Here is an 18,506-nt window from a genome sequence, read left to right as displayed (position 1 = left end):
CTACCGTGCAAGGGTGTACCGACAACAGTTTTCCTTCATGGAGCTCACAGATGAGCAATGCCTGCGAAGGCTCCAATTCAGGGAGCTCTGCAATCTCCTGCGGGCAGATCTTCAGCCTCAGACAAGGCTGAGAACAGCTTGGAGTGTTGAAACAAAAGTCACCATTGCACTGTACTTCTACACAATTGGCTCTTTCCAATCTGCAACTGCAGACATTTCTAAAATCTCTCAGTTCTCCGTCCATCACTCTATCCGGCAAGTCACAGACGCTCTCTACAGGAGAAGATTGCAATACATTAGTTTCCCGATGAGCAGGGAGAAGCAGGGGGAGCGGCAGGCCAGATTTGTCTGCATTGCAGGGTTCCCCAGGGTGCAGGGAGCCATCGACTGCACACACGTCAGACTGAGGGCGCCACAAACTCATCCAGAGATTTTCATGAACAAAAAGAGATTCCACTCTCTCAACGTCCAGCTGATGTGCGACCACCAGCGCAGGAGCATGGCGGTTGATGTCCGATATCCAGGCAGCAGCCACGATGCCTTCATCCTGCACCAGAGCAGTGTGTCTGCCATCTTCTCGGGCCCAAACCAGGATTGTGGATGGCTGCTTGGGGACAAGGGATATCCCCTGTCCACTTGGCTGCTGACTGCTGGCGAACATGCTGACAATGACTTTCATTCCGCCATCAGGTGCATAATTTAGAGAACACCTCCGCAGGTTGGGCTATAAAAGAGCTGGAGCGGCATACCACTACAACTGCCAGCGCGAGCTGCTCCAAGTGTACAACGATTTCGAGGTGGGCGACTGGGTGACGTCATCAAAACCCAGGTTGCTGTTTGGAGCATGGGCAGAACTTTGGCAAGGCCCAGATACAGCGGAGGAATGGGAAGGTCGGGGCGGATGAGCGGCGAGAGACTGTGGTGGAGGTACAGCGAGTGATTTAGGTGCAGGAGCGATGAGAGATCGTGGCGGAGGTGTGGCGAATGTTTGACGTGGAGGTGCGGTGAGAGATCATGGCAGAGCTGCGGTGAATGTTTTTGTGGTGGAAGAGCAGCGAGAGATCGTGGCGGAGATGCGGCGAGTGTTTGTGATGGAGGAGCGGTGCGAAATGGTGGCGGAAGACGGGTGAGAGATCATGGCGGAGCTGCAGTGAATGTTTTTGTGGTGAAGGAGTGGCGAGAGATTGTGGCGGAGGTGCAACAAATGCGGATACAGGGCCCAGAAGAGCTGGGGGCCCAGGGGCAGCACGGGCCAGGCCAGCCCACACTGAGATAGGTGTGCGCACTAGGTCCGTGCAGCAGAGCAGGTCTCCAGTCATCCTGGTTAACCCTCGCCACTGGATAAAGGCTGAGCTCTGTCAAGCCCGTGTGGTGGCTGATGTGCAACAGTTACCACACGTTAAAAAAATCCATGCACAGGCATCTTCCACTCCTTCAATTGGAGTTCAGGACTGGAATTTCGGGTCCTTCATTGAAACATCTGTGAACTCTTGTGGAAGCAAATCATCCTCGTTCGAGGGACCGCCTATGATGATGATGATGAATTGAGTACTGCATCAGGATCCTCAAGCAGAGGTTCCGTTGCCTGGACCGCTCTGGTGGAGTATTGCAGTACTCGCCTGAGCGGGTCTCCATTTTCGTAGTTGTCTGCTGCATGCTTCACGATCTGGCAATCATGAGGGTCCCACCATTGGAGGTTGATCTCGCAGTAACAGCTCAAAAGGAGCCGGAGCAGCAGGAGGAGGAGGAAGAGGACCAGGAGGCGTCTTCGCCATACCAACCCTGCAAGGGAAGTGCAGACCCGTCTCATCACTACTTGTTTCCAATGAGTTAATGCCCACATCACCCTTCAGCTTTGCTTTTCCATGGCCATCCAAATGAGTCCCGTCATAGAACATTGCCCACCGTCAAATGATACACCTGCCCAGATATAGAAAGACAAAATAAAGATTTATTACATAATAAACAATGGTTCAAAAACCTAACACAACATAATTTTTCACCCTTATGCATATCCTTATAACCGCTCTTATGCAAACCTATCCTACTACTACGCCGCAGTATCTCCCCTGTGGCTGTCTCATGGGTCCTACAGATGTCCTTCTAGGACTCCCTTGACCAGCTCTGGCCCTGGAAGGGCCGGCTGGAGACTGGTCAACACCCTCCTGGCAGGGTTCGATCGGTCTTGGTTCGGGTGAGTCCGTGCTTGGAGGCAATGGCAGGGTGACAGGTTTGGGGGTCAGGAATGGTGTGATCCTGAGAGAGCACTTCATCAGGATCCTGGTCCGAGGAGTTTGTGTCACTCCCCAGGGGCACACCATCACCACCACCACTCTGAGGCAGCTCAGGTTGGTGCTGTGGCACCACAACAGAACGTCCCCTGTGACCCGTGGTGGATGGGTCACGGGGGAATCATTCTGAGCTTCCAGGGCCGCGGCCATCCTCTCCAAAGCAGCATGTTCACTTACACCTGTGCTGTAATGGCCACATCACCAAAGAGTTGCAGTATCACAGCTGGATCTGCACGATATCTCTGGGAGCCCACCATCATCTGCACACTGGCAATGATGGGCTCCATGTATGCGCAGAGCTGCCAACAATGCGGGAGTCGGACTCCTCCATACTCCTCCCCACTTCTGACAGCCTGTCCGGCACCTTTGCTACTGCCCCCAACATCTGGGAATGCAAGGCCTCCACCCTTCTTTTCTAAGCCCAAACATCAATGGGCTCGTCTGAGTCTTCTTTGACAGAACTCCCTTGCAGACTTGCCCCCTGAGGTTCCCTCTGCCCGTCATCATGCTGCAGCCCGCCAGGCCTTGGTGCAACACCCAGTGCAGACTCTTCTGCTATATCAACTAAATCCGGCCACCTACTCTTGGTACCTGAGCTGGTGCATGTGAGTGGAAGCAGTGACACAGTGCTACCAGCAGTGTTCTCCTCTTCCTCTGCCTCATCTGAGTTGGCGCCAACAGATGTAGGGGGCTCCAGGGTCCCATCCAGGCTCGAGCCCCCAATGCCCTCCAGGGTGTCAGGATCCCCAGGGCTTTCAGTGCCCTCAAGACTGTCATCCAGGCCTCACCTCCCACTCTCTATGTCATCCTCTCTCTGGCCTCAGCTGCCACTGCCCTCTAGGCTGTCGTCCTGCATTGCCCTCCCACTCGCACCAGCGCTAGGACCTGCTCATTGGCTGCCACTCGACTTCTCATCTTCTGCATGCATAAATGGCACAAGGGCTGGATGAGGCGGGGTGGGGGGAGGGGGAGAGGGTAGGGGATTGACGCATGGAGGCTGCAACTTGCACACTTTCAGAAGGAAAGGTACAGTAGGTGCTGGCGCTTTCAGGGAGGATAGCATTAAAGGAGGGCCTTCACTTACCCATGCTGCCCATAGCGGGATCGGCAGTACCGGAGGCCACAGGGAAGGCAGCATGTCTGCCCACTAGCGCCTGGACCCTCGCCTCCAAAGGTGTAAGGATCTGAAGCTCGGCCTCGCCACCACCAGTCCTCCTTTGCTCCATTCGGTTGTGCACAACCTTGGCCTGCAAAACAAAGGATGCTTGCTGAGTAGCGGTGTCATGAGGCATCAGAAATGAGTGTGTGTCCCTGACATATAGTGAAGGTGGGAAATAAGAGAAGGATGAAGGACAGGCTCGCAGATAGAAGGTCAGCAGTTAGTGCAACAGGTACTCACTTTCATCAGACGGATGATGTCGTTTATCCTTTTTCGGCACTGGGTGGCGGCCCAGTCATGAATGGAGGTCCCTGGCACCGCCACAGCTATCTCTCTCCAGGATTGAGGAAGACCTCGTGACTTGGTCTGCCTGTGTCAGGGTACAGCACTCGCCTTCTTCCCTCCACAGCCTGCATCAGTGTCTCGAGTTCTGCATCAGAAAAACGAGTTGCCCTCCTCGCTACAGCTCCAGCAGCCATTGCCTTCAATCAAACGCCCTCCCTCCCCAGGGAGCAGCTGGCTCGTTACGACCAAATCAAGAGCAGGTGAACGCCCCCGTTCCTTGCTCCCCACCCACACCATTGCAAAGTGTGCTGAGTGCTGTTAGCATGGAGTGCAACAGCACAGAGTAGGAAACTTGAGAGTTTGGTAAGTGGGAGAGTTCGGTGAAATGGAGGCATGAGGTGTTGCTTTTCCTTGATTTTCCTAACTTCTTCCGCAGAGCGGTGGCATACCTGAGTGGGAGCAGACTGAGGCTTGAGAGTGGGGTAAAAAGCTGCAGCAGATCTCCAACTTCAAGGAATCTAATAAGGCCTGTGTGATCTCCTGGACTAATTTCGATCGCCTGGTTGGGTCGGAGAGGAATTTTCCCAGATTTTTTTCCCAATTGGCTGGGTTTTTATCTTTTTTTTGCCTCTCCCAGGTGTCATGTATGTATGCTTGGGGTTAATAGCCACCGGGGGGGGGGGGGGCATTGTCGGAGGGCATTGGGCTGTACGCGCATGTGTGCGGGCCAGGTATATAAAGCAAGCCACTATGTAATGTGGGAACTTTGGGCCCAAATAAAGTTGAGCCAGGTTTGCACCTGAGTGAGTTATTGCATACATAACATTTGGCGACAAGGTAACTCAAGAACCTTCGCATGCAAAATGAGCACCATTGGAATTCTGGACGCTATCGATTCTACACGCATGTTCATTCAGAGGGCCAGGATGTGTCGGAATTCGTCACCGACCTAAGACGTCTTGCTGGGCCATGTAAGTTTGAAGACACATTGGGAGACATGCTGCATGATTTCTTTGTAATAGGAATCAACCACGAGGTGATCCTCCTGAAGTTATTGGCTGCGGAGACGCTAGATTTGAGCAAGGCCATCACGATTGCATGCATGACGATGGATGATAATTTAAGGCAGATATTATCGAAGAGTCGGAGCTCCACAGCAAGTACTGTAAACAAGATTGTGTCGTTGTATGGCAGAGCTGCTTATGGCAGGGCCTACTCGACTGCGTATGTGAAACCTATAGCTGCTCAAAGTCCGCCAATGGGTACGAATCCGATTTCACCCTGTTGGGGGCAATCATCGGCATCATCAGTGTCGTTTTAAGCAGTACATCTGTAAAGGCTGTTCGAAAGTGGGGCATCTTCAGCTAATGTGTCCACAACTGAGCAAGCGTGCTGCGACTCACCACGTGGATGATGACGACCAGTCCAGCGTGGACCTGGATATGCAACCTGAGATACCCGAGGAGGAAGTGTATGGACTGGATTCATTCCTGACAAAGAGCCAACTGATAATGGTTAATGTGAAACTAAATGGTGCACCGTTATCGATAGAATTGGACACGGGTGCGAGTCAGTCGATAATGAGCCATAGGACATTTGACAAGCTGTCGGACACTAAGGCTGTGAAGCCTAAGCTGAGTCCAGTCAATGCCAAGTTACGTACTTACACCAAAGAACTCATACCACTGATTGGCAGTGCAGTAGTCAAGGTGTCATATGATGGTGTGGTTCATGATCTACCATTATGGATCGTCCCAGGTAATGGTCCAACAGTGTTCGGCAGGAATTAGCTCGAAAAAATCAAATGAAATTGGAACGATATCAAAGTGTTGTCATCGGTGGATGACACTTCGTGTGTTCAAGTGCTGAGCAAGTTTCCCTCGCTGTTTGAACTGGGCATTGGCAATTTCACGGGAGCCAAGGTGCAGATTCACCTGGACTCGGGTGCAAGACCCGTCCATCACAAAGCTCGGGCTGTTCCACACATGATGAGGGAGGTCGAAATTGAGCTGGGCAGACTCCAACGTGAAGGCGTCATATCACCAGTCAAATTTAACGAATAGGCCAGTCCCATTGTTCCTGTGTTGAAGAGTGATGGCACTGTCAGGATTTGTGGAGACTACAAGGTTACGATCAACCGGTTTTCGAAACAGGATCAGTACCCGTTACCAAAGGCTGATGACCTGTTTGCAATGCTAGCTGGTGGGAAGTCATTCACTAAACTGGTTCTGACATCGGCCTATATCACACAGGAGCTCATCGACATGTCGAAGAAACTTACATGCATCAACACTCATAAAGGACTGTTTATCTACACAGGTGTCCTTTTGGAATTCGCTCGGCTGCAGCCATATTTCAGAGGAACATGGAGAGTCTACTGAAGTCCATCCCTAGAACCATCGTGTTCCAAGATGACATCCTGGTCACAGGTTGTGACACTGCCCAACACCTGAACAACCTTGGAGAGGTTCTACATCGTCTGGACAAAATGGGACTCAGGCTGAAACGTTCGAAGTGCGTCTTCATGGCACCAGAAGTCGAAATTCTGGGGTGAAAGATTGCTGCTGATGGCATCAGGCTTACGGACTCGAAAACCAAGGCTATCAAAAATGCACCCAGGCCTCAGAATGTGACGGAGCTGCGTTTGTTCCTTGGTCTACTCAACTTTATTCGGGCCCAAAGTGCCCATATTACGTGGTGGCTTGCTTTATATACCTGGCATTTGATGAAGAGAGGGCTCAAGACCAAGCTCTCTCTCGTCCATCTGACTTGAACGATCATTTTGAAAACAGACGTCAAAATCAGCAGTGGTATCATGATCGTGCTGCTGTGTCACGCGACATCTCTGTTAATGATCCTGTATATGTGCTAAATTAAGGTCCCAAGCGGGTCGCCGGTATGTTGCGCCCAAGGAGGGCAACAGAGTGTTTATTGTCAAGCTCAAGAATGGGCAAACATGCAGGAAACATGTTGATCAGATAAAACTGCGGCACACGGATGAACTGGAACAAGTTGAGGAAAATACGATCAGTAACCAACCAAGCTATATTCATTCATCAGAGGACTCCGCTGTCATCACTGAATCTGGACTTTCAATCTCTGACATGGTCATTGCCACTCCCATCAGATCGGCTACCCAGCCTCCAGTCATAACTGACTCAGAACGCTCGCCCAGAACTGAGACGATCAATTCGTGAGCGGAAAGCTCTGGACCATCTTAACTTGTAAAAAGACTGATATTAAGATCTTGAAGGGGATGTATGTATGCTTGTGGTTACTAGCCACCAGGGGGCACCACTGTCAGAGGTCATTGGGCTGTGCGCATGTGTGCAGGCCAGGTATATAAAGCAAGCTACCATGTAATGTGGGCAGGGTCCGAATAAAGTTGAGCCAGGTTTGCACCTGAGTGGGTTTACAGTATTCAGTCTATCGAGTTATTACATACCATCATCATCGGCGGTCCCTGGAACCAGGATGACTTGCTTCCACATGGGTTCACAGATGTTTCAATGAAGGACCCGATGTTCCAGTCCTGAACTCCAATTGAAGGGGTGGAAGATGCCTGTGCGTGGATTTTTTTAACGTGTGGTGACCGCCACCACATAGGCTTGACAGCTAGGCCTTTATCCAGTAGCGAGGGTTAACCAGGACAACTGGAGACCTGCTCTGCTGCACGGACCCACTGCATGCACATATCACAGTATGGGCTGGCCTGTGCTGCCCCTGAGCCCTCGGCTGTTCTGGGCCCCGTACCCTCATTCGCCGCATCTCCGCCATGATCTCTCGCTGCTCCTCCGCCACAAACATTCGTCGAACCTCCGCCACGATCTCTTACTGCTCCTCCGCCACAAACATTCGCCACTCCTCATATTCCTCATATATTGACCTATTATCCCCCCGATGGCAAATAAATCAGCTTTGTTTTAAACACACCGCTGTAGGTTCTTGTCTTTCCCACCCGAGTGTCCAACATCACCCAAACCAGGAGATCGCATGGCTCCGGGTGGGGAGAACTCTGCAGTGTGACATCACAGGTAAAGCAGGTGAGTGATTGGTAGTGACTGTGGGCTAAGTTTTTCTTTTAAGTTCACATATAGCATATAACTAAATTCTAAAAACTAACCATTATTTATTTAACTAATTTAATAAACTATATAAGGTTGATTAACACTAAACTAATTAAATTAAATAATGGGAAAACAGGAGATGTGTTGCTGCTGCAATATGTGGGAGCTTCTGGGACATTTTGGTCCAGGGCAACTACATCTGCGGTAAGTGTCTGCGGCTCGATGAATTTCGGCTCAATGAATTTTTGCTCCAGGAGGCAGCCACACCCTCTAGATTATATACTTTAGAATTGATACATGGTCAGGGACAGGAGGGTGTGAATGCAAGTGAGGCAGGTACGGGGATCCAGGAGGTAGTATTGCAGTAGTAGTAGAGGACAGTATAGTTAGGGGGATAGATAGGGTTCTCTGCAGCCGAGAGCATGGGTCCCGAAGGCTGTGTTGCCTACCCGGTGCCAGGGTAAAGGACATCTCTTCCGGGCTGGCGAAGAACTTGGAGTGGGAGGGGGAGGATCCAGTTGTCATGTACACATAGGTACCAATGACATAGGTAGGACTAAGAAAGAGGTTCTGCTGAGAGAGTTTGAGCAGCTAGGGACTAAATTGAAAAGCAAAACCACAAAGGTAATAATCTCTGCATTATTACCTGAGCCACGAGCAAATTGGCATAGGGTCAATAGAATCAGGGAGATGAATGTGCGGCTCAGAGGTTGGTGTGGGAGAAGTGGGTTTCGATTCATGGGGCACTGGCACCAATACTCAGGACGGACTACACCTGAACTATGCTGGGACCAGAGTTCTAGTGAATCAAATAACTCAGGAGGTAGATACGGCTTTAAACTAAATAACGGGGGCGGGGTGATGGTGGAGAGTCCCAGTGGAGAGAAATCTAGAATTATAAAGAGAAAAGAAAAGGAAGCAATGCAGGAAAGTGATTGTGGTAAGGATAACCAGATTATGTCAGGAAGGGACAGAGCATACAAACAAAAGAGTGCACTAACAAATAGGTCCAGATAAGAAAAAATAGCAATAAGACAAATAGGGCTGTAGTACAAAACAATGTTAAGATGTCTAATGTTAAAAAGACAAATCTAAAAGCACTGTATCTGAATGCACGAAGCATTCGTAATAAGGTAGACGAATTAACAGCGCAAATAGATGTAAACGGATATGATATAGCTGCAATTACAGAGACATGGTTGCAGGGTGACCAGGTTGGGAACTGAATTTCCAAGGATATTCGATATTTAGGAAGGACAGGCAAAAAGGAAAAGGGGGTGGTGTGGCATTGTTAGTAAAGGATGAAATCAGAGCAATAGTGACAAAGGATATTGGCTCAAAATATCAAGATGTAGACTCTCGGGGCGGAGCTAAGGAGCACCAAGGGCAGAAATGTCTATAGGCCTCCAAACAGTAGTCGTAATGTACGGGACGGCATCAACCAGGAAATTAGAGACGCATGTAACAAGGGTACTACAGTAATCGTAGGTGACTTTAATTTCATATAGACTGGCCAAACCGAATTAGTAATAATACTGTTGAGGATGAATTCCTGGAGAGTGTACGAGATGGCTTTTGAGACCAGTATATTGAGGAGCCTACTAGGGAACAGGCAATCCTAGATTGGGTATTTTGTAATGAGAAGGGGGTAATTAATAGTCTTGATGTGCGGGGTCCTTTAGGGAAGAGTGACCATAGCATGATTGAATTTCTTATTAAGGTGGAAAATGAAGTAGTCCAATCCGAAACTAGGGTCCTAAATCTAAACAAAGGAAACTACGAAGGTAGGAGGAATTAATTGGCTATGACAGATTGGGAAGATTCATTAAAAGGCATGACGGTGGATAGGCAATCGCTAACATTTAAGAAACGAATGCATGTTATACATTCCTTTCTGGCACAAAATCACAAAAGGTAAAGTGACCCAACCATGGCTAACAAAAGAAATTAAGGATAGTATTAGATCCAAAGAGGAGTCATACAAAGTTTCCAGAAAAAGTAGCAAGCCTGAGGATTGGGAGCAGTTTAGAATTCAGCAAAAAAAGACCAAGAGATTGATTAAGGGGAAAAATAGAGTATGAGAGTAAACTTGCAAGGAACATCAAAACCGACTGCAAAAGTTTCTCCAAGTAAGTAAAAAGAAAAAGATTAGTGAAGACTTTACAGTCAGAAACAGAAGAAATTATAATGGGGAACAAGGAAATAGCAGAACAATTAAATAAATACTTTGGTTCTGTCTTCACGGAAGAGGACACAAATAATGTCCCAGAAATGCTAGGGAATCAAGGGTCTAGTAAGCAAGAGGAATGAAAGGAAATGATTATTAGTAAGAAAATAGTGCTGGAGAAACTAATGGGACTGAAAGCTGATAAATTCCCAGGGCCTGATAATCTGTATCCCAGAGTACTAAAAGAGGTAGCCATGGAAATAGTGGATGCATTGGTTGTCATCTTCCATAGATTATAGAACAGTTCCTGCAGATTGGAGGGTGGCAAATGTAAAAAAGGAGGGAGAGAGAAAACAGGGAGCTACAGATCAGTTAGCCTAACATCACTAGTAGGGAAAATGCTAGAGTCTATTATAAAGGATGTGATAATGGGACACTTAGAAAATATCAACGGGACTAGACAAAGTCAACATGGATTTATGAAAGGAAAATTGTGTTTGACAAACCTACTGGAGTTTTTTGAGGATGTAACTGATAGAATAAATAAGGGAGAACCAGTGGATGTAGTGTATCTGGATTTTCAGAAGTCCTTTGATAAAGTCCCATATAAGAGGTTAGTGTGCAAAATTAAAGCACATAGGATTGGGGGTAATCTACTGGCATGGATTGAAAATTGGTTAACTAACAGGAAACAGAGAGTAGGAATAAACGGGTCTTTTTCGGGGTGGTGGGCAGTAACTAGTGGGGTACCACAGGGATCAGTGCTTGGGCCCCAGCTATTCACAATATATATAAATGATTTGGATGAGGCAACCAAATGTAATATTTCCAAAAACAAAAGACAAAGTATTATTTAAATGGTGATAGCTCGGGAAATGTCGATGTACAAAGGGACCTGGGTGTACACCAGTCATTGAAAGCAAACATGCAGGTGCAGCAAGCAGTTAGGAAGGCCTTCATTGCAAGAGGATTTGAGTACAGGAGCAAGGATGTCTTACTACATTTATACAGGGCCTTGGTGAGACCGCACCTGGAGTATTGTGTGCAGTTTTGGTCTCCTTACCTAAGAAAGGATATACTTGCCATAGAGGGACTGCAACGAAGGCTCACCAGACTGATTCCTGGGATGGCAGGACTGTCGTATGAGGAGAGATTGGGTTGACTAGGCCTGTATTCACTAGAGTTTAGAAGAATGAGATGGAATCTCATTGAAACATATAAAATTCTGACGGGGCTGGGCAGACTGGATGTGGGGAGGATGTTTCCCCGGCTTGGAAGTCGAGAACAAGGGGCCACAGTCTCAGGATACGGGCTGAGATAAGGAGAAATTTCTTCACTCAGAGGGTGGTAAACCTGTGGAATTCTCTGCCACAGAAGACTGTGGAGGCCAAGTAACTGAATATATTTAAGAAGGAGATAAGATAGATTTCTAGACACAAAAGGAATCAAGGGGTATGAGGAGAAAGCAGGCATATGGTGTTGAGATAGAGGATCAGCCATGATCATATTAAATGGCGGTGCAGGCTTGAAGAGCCAAATGGCCTACTACTGCTCCTATTTTCTATGTTTCTATCTCTGAGTCGATTCCTGCCTGCCTGCCTGCCTGCCTGGGCGGCATTTTTTTTGAAAAATCGCTGAATTTCGGTCAGATAGCCGTCGCAATCATGGCTGCCAAAAAGCGATAGGTGTGCCCCGTTTTGTGCAGACTTGAATTTCAGCCCCAAACATTGTTGATAACTGCTAACATTCTGAGAATTCTTAGCATGAAATAATCACTCTTTTTTGGCCCAACAAACTCACTCCTGCATTATTACTTCTGAGCATGTTTGTTGGTCTCCAGAAATGCTGGAAAATTCACCAAAAAGTATAAAAAATCAAAATTGTCCTGGGGGACCATGCCCCCAGATTCTCCCTGAGATGTAACATTTGCACTTCAAAGTATTTTAAAACCAGCAGTGCAAAAATTTCACTTTTGTATACTGTACTTTTGATTTTTTTTCCACTATGATGCTATACTAATGGACTATTGAGTATAGCTGCAGCTTAAGTCAGGATAAGTTCATGTCCCACTTGCACTCCTATTGAAAATACTTCATGTTTGTCATAAGTAAGACCATTGTGGATGTGACACCAAGATACTAATAAAAATCTTGAAATCCAATGTAATAAAAATAATTTTGACATAATTAAGACACCTTGGTCTTAAGCCTTTATTCAGGGCAGGTTTTTTTCAGTTTTACATTGTTTTCTTACGTTGTCAGCTTTTGTGTGGCTTTGTTAGCTTTTTAAAAGAACTTCATCACCTTTTCCAGGTTTTGTGGGTTGGCAAGTATGGACAAAAGGTCAGGTGATTATTCAGAGTTTAATAGATTTATGGAATTAGAATCATGCCACTTGGCTCTTACCGTGCAGTTACCGTACTCTGCCCTGCACGATTCTCTCTGACATTTCACTTTACTTTCCACTAATCACCCCTTTGACTTTACATCCCATACATTTTCCATTTTTCTGCTTGGTGTTTTCTCCTATTTTGACCTTGTAAGCACGCTTAAGATGTTAGGCCTGAATTTCCGCACGGGTTATCACAACCCCCTGCCATAAGTTCAGTGGACCCCACAGAGAAACTGTCATTTTCTTTACAGTACCGACGAAAGGTCACAGACCCCAAACGTTAACTCTGTTTCTCTCCACAGATGCTGCCTGACTCGCTGAGATTTCCAGCATTTTCTGTTTTTATTTTCTTTACATGAGGATTGCTGCTTAAATGTCAATTACTAGGTTATATCAGCTTTCAAATTCTTCTCATGGTTCTAATTTCTAAGAAGGAAAGCAACATTAGAATGGGAATAATTTTGGCTTTGCTGATAGTGTAAGATGGCCGATATCAGATCTGCCTCCCAATATACATCTCTCCCCATTTTCTTGTTCATTGACTTCAATGAAAAAGTTAGAATTACCCTCCATGTGTTTTACTGAATTAACTACACAGGATCAAATGGGGGTAATTTTGCCTTTGGCAATAGTGTAAAATGGACAATATCGATTCAGCCACCCATTATAACCCACTCCCGGTTTTCATTTACTCTTACATTTTACACTATCGCACAAAAATGAAACACCTCCCCATGACCTTTCACCAGAATGTGTTGTGTGTTATTTTGATACCTCCATCTGTTCGATATATACATCCAATGGATTCTTGCCACAGGCCTTCAATTTATGAACACTTGTGTGGAAAAATGTCAATTTTGTTTGAGGCTATGTACAAGTGGCTAATACCCCATTGAACTAAAGCTTATTTTGTGTTTATCTTTCAGCGTCGAGAGGTGGCCAAAACCGTTTTGTTTTTAGTTGTGATTTTTGCACTTTGTTGGTTCCCTCTCCATCTTGGCAGGATTTTAAAGAAAACTATTTACAAAGAAAACGACCGGAACAGATGTGAACTCCTCAAGTAAGTGAGATCAACAAGTGCTGTTCTCTTTACATAAATATTGAATTCACTTTGTTGGATACTGATATGAATTGTTAATGAGTTCATATGAAACTCTTCCCACCACTATCTTAACTGAAATATTAACCTGGTTAAAATTACCTGTTTAAAATAAACAGGTTACCATCCATATCAATAGAAGAGGAAGGCATGTCATTAAAACCCCATTAAACGTTCATACACTGGAAAGAAAGAACTTTCAGTTACCTGGCACCTTTCATGTCCTCAAAATGCCTTAAGCATTTTAATTTTGAAGTGTACACACAGCAAAAGTATCCTACAAACATATCCTCAGAAGGTTGTGGGTTCAAGTCCCACTCCAGGAATTTTAGCATCAAATCTAGGCTGACACTCCAGCGCAGTGCTGAGGGAGTGCTGCACTGTTGGAGGTGCTGTCTTTCAGATGAGTTGTTAACCGAGACCCCATCTGATCTCTCAAGTGGACGTAAAAGATCCCATGACGTTATTTCAAAGCAGAGCAGGGGAGTTCTCTCCGGTGGCCTGGCCAATATTTATTCCTCAGCAACCACCTCAAGACAGATCTGATCATTATCACATTGCTGTTTGCTGTGTGCAAATTGGCTGCCGCGTTTCCTACATTACAACAGTGACTACACTTCTGAAGTACTTCATTAGCTGTATTGTGCTTTGGGACATCCTGAGATCCTGAAAGGCACGACATATATAAATGCAAGTTTTTTTCTTTATTGGTTGTAGCTAGTTCAGCAAGTCTTCTCTCAAGTCCACTTTTCTCTTGGTATCCCGGAGGGTAATTTCAAGCCTACAGTCATCGACAACTTGTATCATAAGCAGAATTTGCATTTCATTGTACTCATATCTGCAGCAGGATTTGCAACTCTTTCAGATCAGCAGGATCCGTTTCTCACTCCAATCCTGCCGACCTACAATTTTAACACCACTGGTTTTGCCGGCGAAGGAGGTTCTCACTGGACTCCGGTGAGACCTCATTAGTAAATGAAAATTGGAGTTCCACGACTCACGTGAGACTCCGATGGCATTTTAACCAGGTCCTGGTGAAAGGAAGTCAGCGTGGCTGCTGAAGGTAAAAATGTTTTTTAAAGTGTTGTTAATGGGCCCAGGAGAAGCAGGAGTGATCCTCTGGGCCCTGTAAGGAACATCCAGGCCTCTGCTGTCCCTAGTTCCCCTCCGCAGCCACAAGACCATCTTGCCAACACTTCCCCTAGGCCTCCACCATTCCTACACACACCCTTGTTCCTGGAATTAACTTGCTGCTGCCAGCCTTTTCTTGGTGCTGCAGGGGCCGCCCGGCTGTCTGATTTTTGTGCCATCCTCCCCCCGCTGGCAGCTGCCCTGGGTTGCCATCTTTTTTTGCCTGCCAATCCTTGGGTCGGCTCAACACTGGTGGCCCTGGTGTGGTCCAGGCTGCCATTGTGCAGCCCGGCACTCCGTTTTGGGTGCCGGGCTGCAGGCCCAGCCACCGCTGCCCTGGTGGCCTAGTGGAGGCCATTAGAGGTCTTGCAGATAGGGCAGTGACCCTGCCCTTTAAGCGATCGGGAAGGTCATTGAAGCGCATCAGCACTACACGGAGCATCCGCATAGCGCTTCCCTCAGTGTCCCAGTAGCGCCCGGCTACTGCCCCCAAAGGAAGTTGAGCATGTGAGATTGGGTTCCGCTTCTTTTGAGAGGCAATAAGGACAATTCCATGGTGGGGGTGGGACTTCTGCACCGGGTACAGAAAGTCCCGGCCCCAGAAGGTTACCGCCCCTAATCGGGACACAGGGCAATTTCGGCCCCCCTTTTCTTGTTTTTGTATAGGTGCATAAATGTGTGCATGACAGATGAGGGTTGATTTAATCTCTCCGAGTTTTACGTCTGCCCTTCCTGCACATTGATGGGAAAAAGTACATGGCAGACAACACTAAATGGCAGGCCGACACCTTTAAGCCCCAACTTTTTGGCATGTCTGTTTACAAAGGGACAGGGGATTTCATAAGTCAGGTGCCAGCAGCTGCAATAAGATGGTCAACTGATGCAGGGAAAGCAAAAGCAAATAAATGGATAATTACCAAAAGAATTTTAGATTACATGAGAATACTCTGATGTTAACTACACTAATACTGGTTTGTTCCTTTCCCCAGCTACCTGCTAATGTTGGATTTCATTGGCATCAATCTAGCAACTCTGAACTCTTGTATAAACCCTATCGCCCTATACTTTGTGAGCAAGAAATTTAAAAATTGTTTCCAGGTAGGAGCTTTGTTTACAAATATATAATTAGAATATGTGATTCTCAGAGTGTTAAGTAAGAATGAGTGAGATCACACGTATTTATCTAACTTAGTAATTGGGTTTATTATATAAAAGGACAAATTCAGCGGTTCAGTGTTCGAAAGGAGTGCAAGCCAGAGAATTATTGCACAAAGACTACAGCAGTTCAAGAAGAAGGCCCACTATCATTTTCTCAGGCCAAATTGGGTATCGCCCCATTTGAGGGCAGTAACACTCGTGAGGTGCGAGACTTTGCACCAGGTGCAGAAGTCTCGTCCTTCGAGATAAATTCGGGTTACCATCCAAAGGAAGTGGTATGCAAAATCAAATGCTCTTTGGGCACTTGGGAAGCAATGCAAGTTCACAACCTACCCAATGCTTCAGAAATGAGGCTTGGGATATTTTAATTCCTGAGCCTCATTTAAATCCCGCTGGTTTACATCCACCTGGAATGGTAGGAAGTCAGCAGGAAGTCGTGGATAAAAATCGTACAGCCCAGAGACTGCCCGCCGATGTATATGACAGGATCGGCTTCTGGGGCAGTCTCGCTGGGGCCTCGTGTTTAGTAAGGGGAGAGGAAGGATCTGAGAAAACATGATTTCCCTTTCATAAAACCATGCTGACTCTGCTTGATTGAATCATGCTTTTCCAAATGTCCCGCTACTGCTTCCTTAATAATGGAATCCAGCATTTTACCAACGGCAGATGTTAGGCTAACTGGTCTATAGTTTCCTGCTTTTTGTCTGCCTCCTTTTTTAAATAAGGGCGTTGCATTTGTGGTTTTCCAATCTGCTGGGATCGCCCCAAAATCCAGCAAATTTTGGTAGATTACAACCAATGTATCTACTATCTCTGCAGCCACTTCTTTTAAGACCCTAGGATGTAAGCCATCAGGTCCAGGGGACTTGTCCGCCTTTAGTCCCATTATTTTACCAGGTACTACTTCATTAGTGATAGTAATTGTATTAAGTTCCTCCCTACCTATAGCCCCTAGATTATCCACTATTGGGATCCATGGCTAGCTAACAGAAAACCATTTTCCAGTTGGCAAACAGTGACTAGTGGGATGCTGTAGGGATCGGTGCTGGGTCCTCAACTATTTACAATCTATATTAATGGATGAAGGGTCCGAGTGTATTGTAGCCAAGTTTTCTGATGATACAAGGATGGATGGGAAAGCAAATTTTGAGGACACAAATAATCTGCAAAGGGATATAGACAGGCTGAGTGGGAAAACATTTGGCAAATAGAGTATAATGTGGGAAAATGTGAGGTTATCCATCTTGGCAGAAATAATAGAAAAGCAAATTATAATTTAAATGGAGAAACATTGCAAAGTACTGCAGTACAATGGGACCTGGGGGTCCTTGTGCATGAAACACAAAACGTTAGTATGCAGGTACAGCAAATAATCAGGAAGGCAAATGGAATGTTGGCCTTTATTGCAAGGGGGATAGAGTATAAAAGCAGAGAAGTCCTGCTACAACTGTACATGGTATTGGTAAGGCCACACCTGGAGTACTGCATACAGTTCTGGTCTCCGTATTTAAGGAAGGATATACTTGCATTGGAGGCTGTTCAGAGAAGGTTCACTAAGTTGATTCCGGAGATGAGGTCATGCACTTTGGCAGAAAAAAAAATCAAAGAACAAGTTATTATTTAAATGGAGAAAGATTGCAAACTGCTGCAGTACAGCGAGACCTGGGGGTATTTGTGCACTTGTACTTATGCATGAAACACAAAAGGATAGAATGCAGGTACAGCAATGATCAAGAAGGCCAATGGAATCTTGGCCTTTATTGCAAAGGGGATGGACTATAAACGTAGGGAAGTCTTGCTACAGCTGTACAGGGTATTGGTGAGGCCACACCTGGAATACTGCATGCAGTTTTGGTTTCCATATTTACGAAAGATATACTTGCTTTGGAGGCAGTTCAGAGAAGGTTCACTAGGTTGATCCCAGAGATGAGGGGGTTGACTTATGAGAAAAGGTTGAGTAGGTTGCGCCTCTACTCATTGGAGTTCAGAAGAATGAGAGGTGATCTTATCGAAACGTATAAGATTATGAGGGGGCTTGACAAGGTGGATGCAGAGAGGATGTTTCCACTGTTGGGGGAGACTAGAACTAGAGGGCATGATCTTAGAATAAGGGGCCGCCCAGTTAAAACAGAGATGAGGAGAAATTCCTTCTCTCAGAGGGTTGTAAATCTGTGGAATTCTCTGCCCCAGAGAGCTGTGGAGACTGGGTCATTGAACATATTTAAGGCGAAGATAGACAGATTTTTGAGTGATAAGGGAGTAAAGGGTTATGGGGAGCGGGCAGGGAAGTGGAGCTGAGTCCTTGATCAGATCAGCCATGATCTTATTGAATGCGGAGCAGGCTCGAGGGGCCAAATGGGCTACACTTGCTTCTATTTTTTATGTTCTATGGGGCTCAAAGGAGTACTCCTGCTTCTCCTGCAACAAAGGAAAGAAAAAAACATATTTTTTGACGTTTTCTTTCCGGACGGACCTAACTGGCTCCACCTGGTGGGAAAATTGCAGCGGCTTGTCTGCTTAGGCTTCAGTTAAAATTGCAGTTGGGTCTGGTGGCTTCATTGGGACCCAACATAGCTATGTAAGGAAGGACTTGCCAGCTCTGGATGGGTATTCTTGCCACCTGCACAGTGAACTAAATTTTGGATGGAATAATTGGGGACCAGGAATCCTTGCGACTCCACTGCTGTGAACCTTACACTCCCTCCCTTGACCAGCATGGGCTCTGAAACCCTCAGCCCAGCTGTTCCCTTTGGTCCTT

At 46.5% G+C, this 18,506-nt stretch overlaps 1 protein-coding gene and 1 long non-coding RNA gene across 3 annotated transcripts in view; one reads left to right on the top strand and one right to left on the bottom strand.

The window, feature by feature from the left end:
* Positions 1-18,506, bottom strand: part of LOC139247118 (uncharacterized) — a 148,016-nt gene that overhangs the window by 30,713 nt on the left and 98,797 nt on the right. The window lies entirely within an intron of this gene.
* Positions 1-18,506, top strand: part of ednraa (endothelin receptor type Aa) — a 79,678-nt gene that overhangs the window by 59,669 nt on the left and 1,503 nt on the right. The window contains exons 5-6 of the mRNA XM_070871522.1: positions 13,287-13,420; positions 15,580-15,688. Coding sequence (XP_070727623.1) covers positions 13,287-13,420; positions 15,580-15,688 — 243 coding nt within the window. The remainder of the gene's footprint in view (positions 1-13,286; positions 13,421-15,579; positions 15,689-18,506) is intronic.

This window comes from Pristiophorus japonicus, chromosome 2 (assembly GCF_044704955.1).
Source record: "Pristiophorus japonicus isolate sPriJap1 chromosome 2, sPriJap1.hap1, whole genome shotgun sequence".
Classification (NCBI taxonomy): domain Eukaryota; kingdom Metazoa; phylum Chordata; class Chondrichthyes; family Pristiophoridae; genus Pristiophorus; species Pristiophorus japonicus.
Note: the sequence above shows the minus strand (reverse complement) of the source record. Positions and strands in the feature narration are given on the sequence as shown.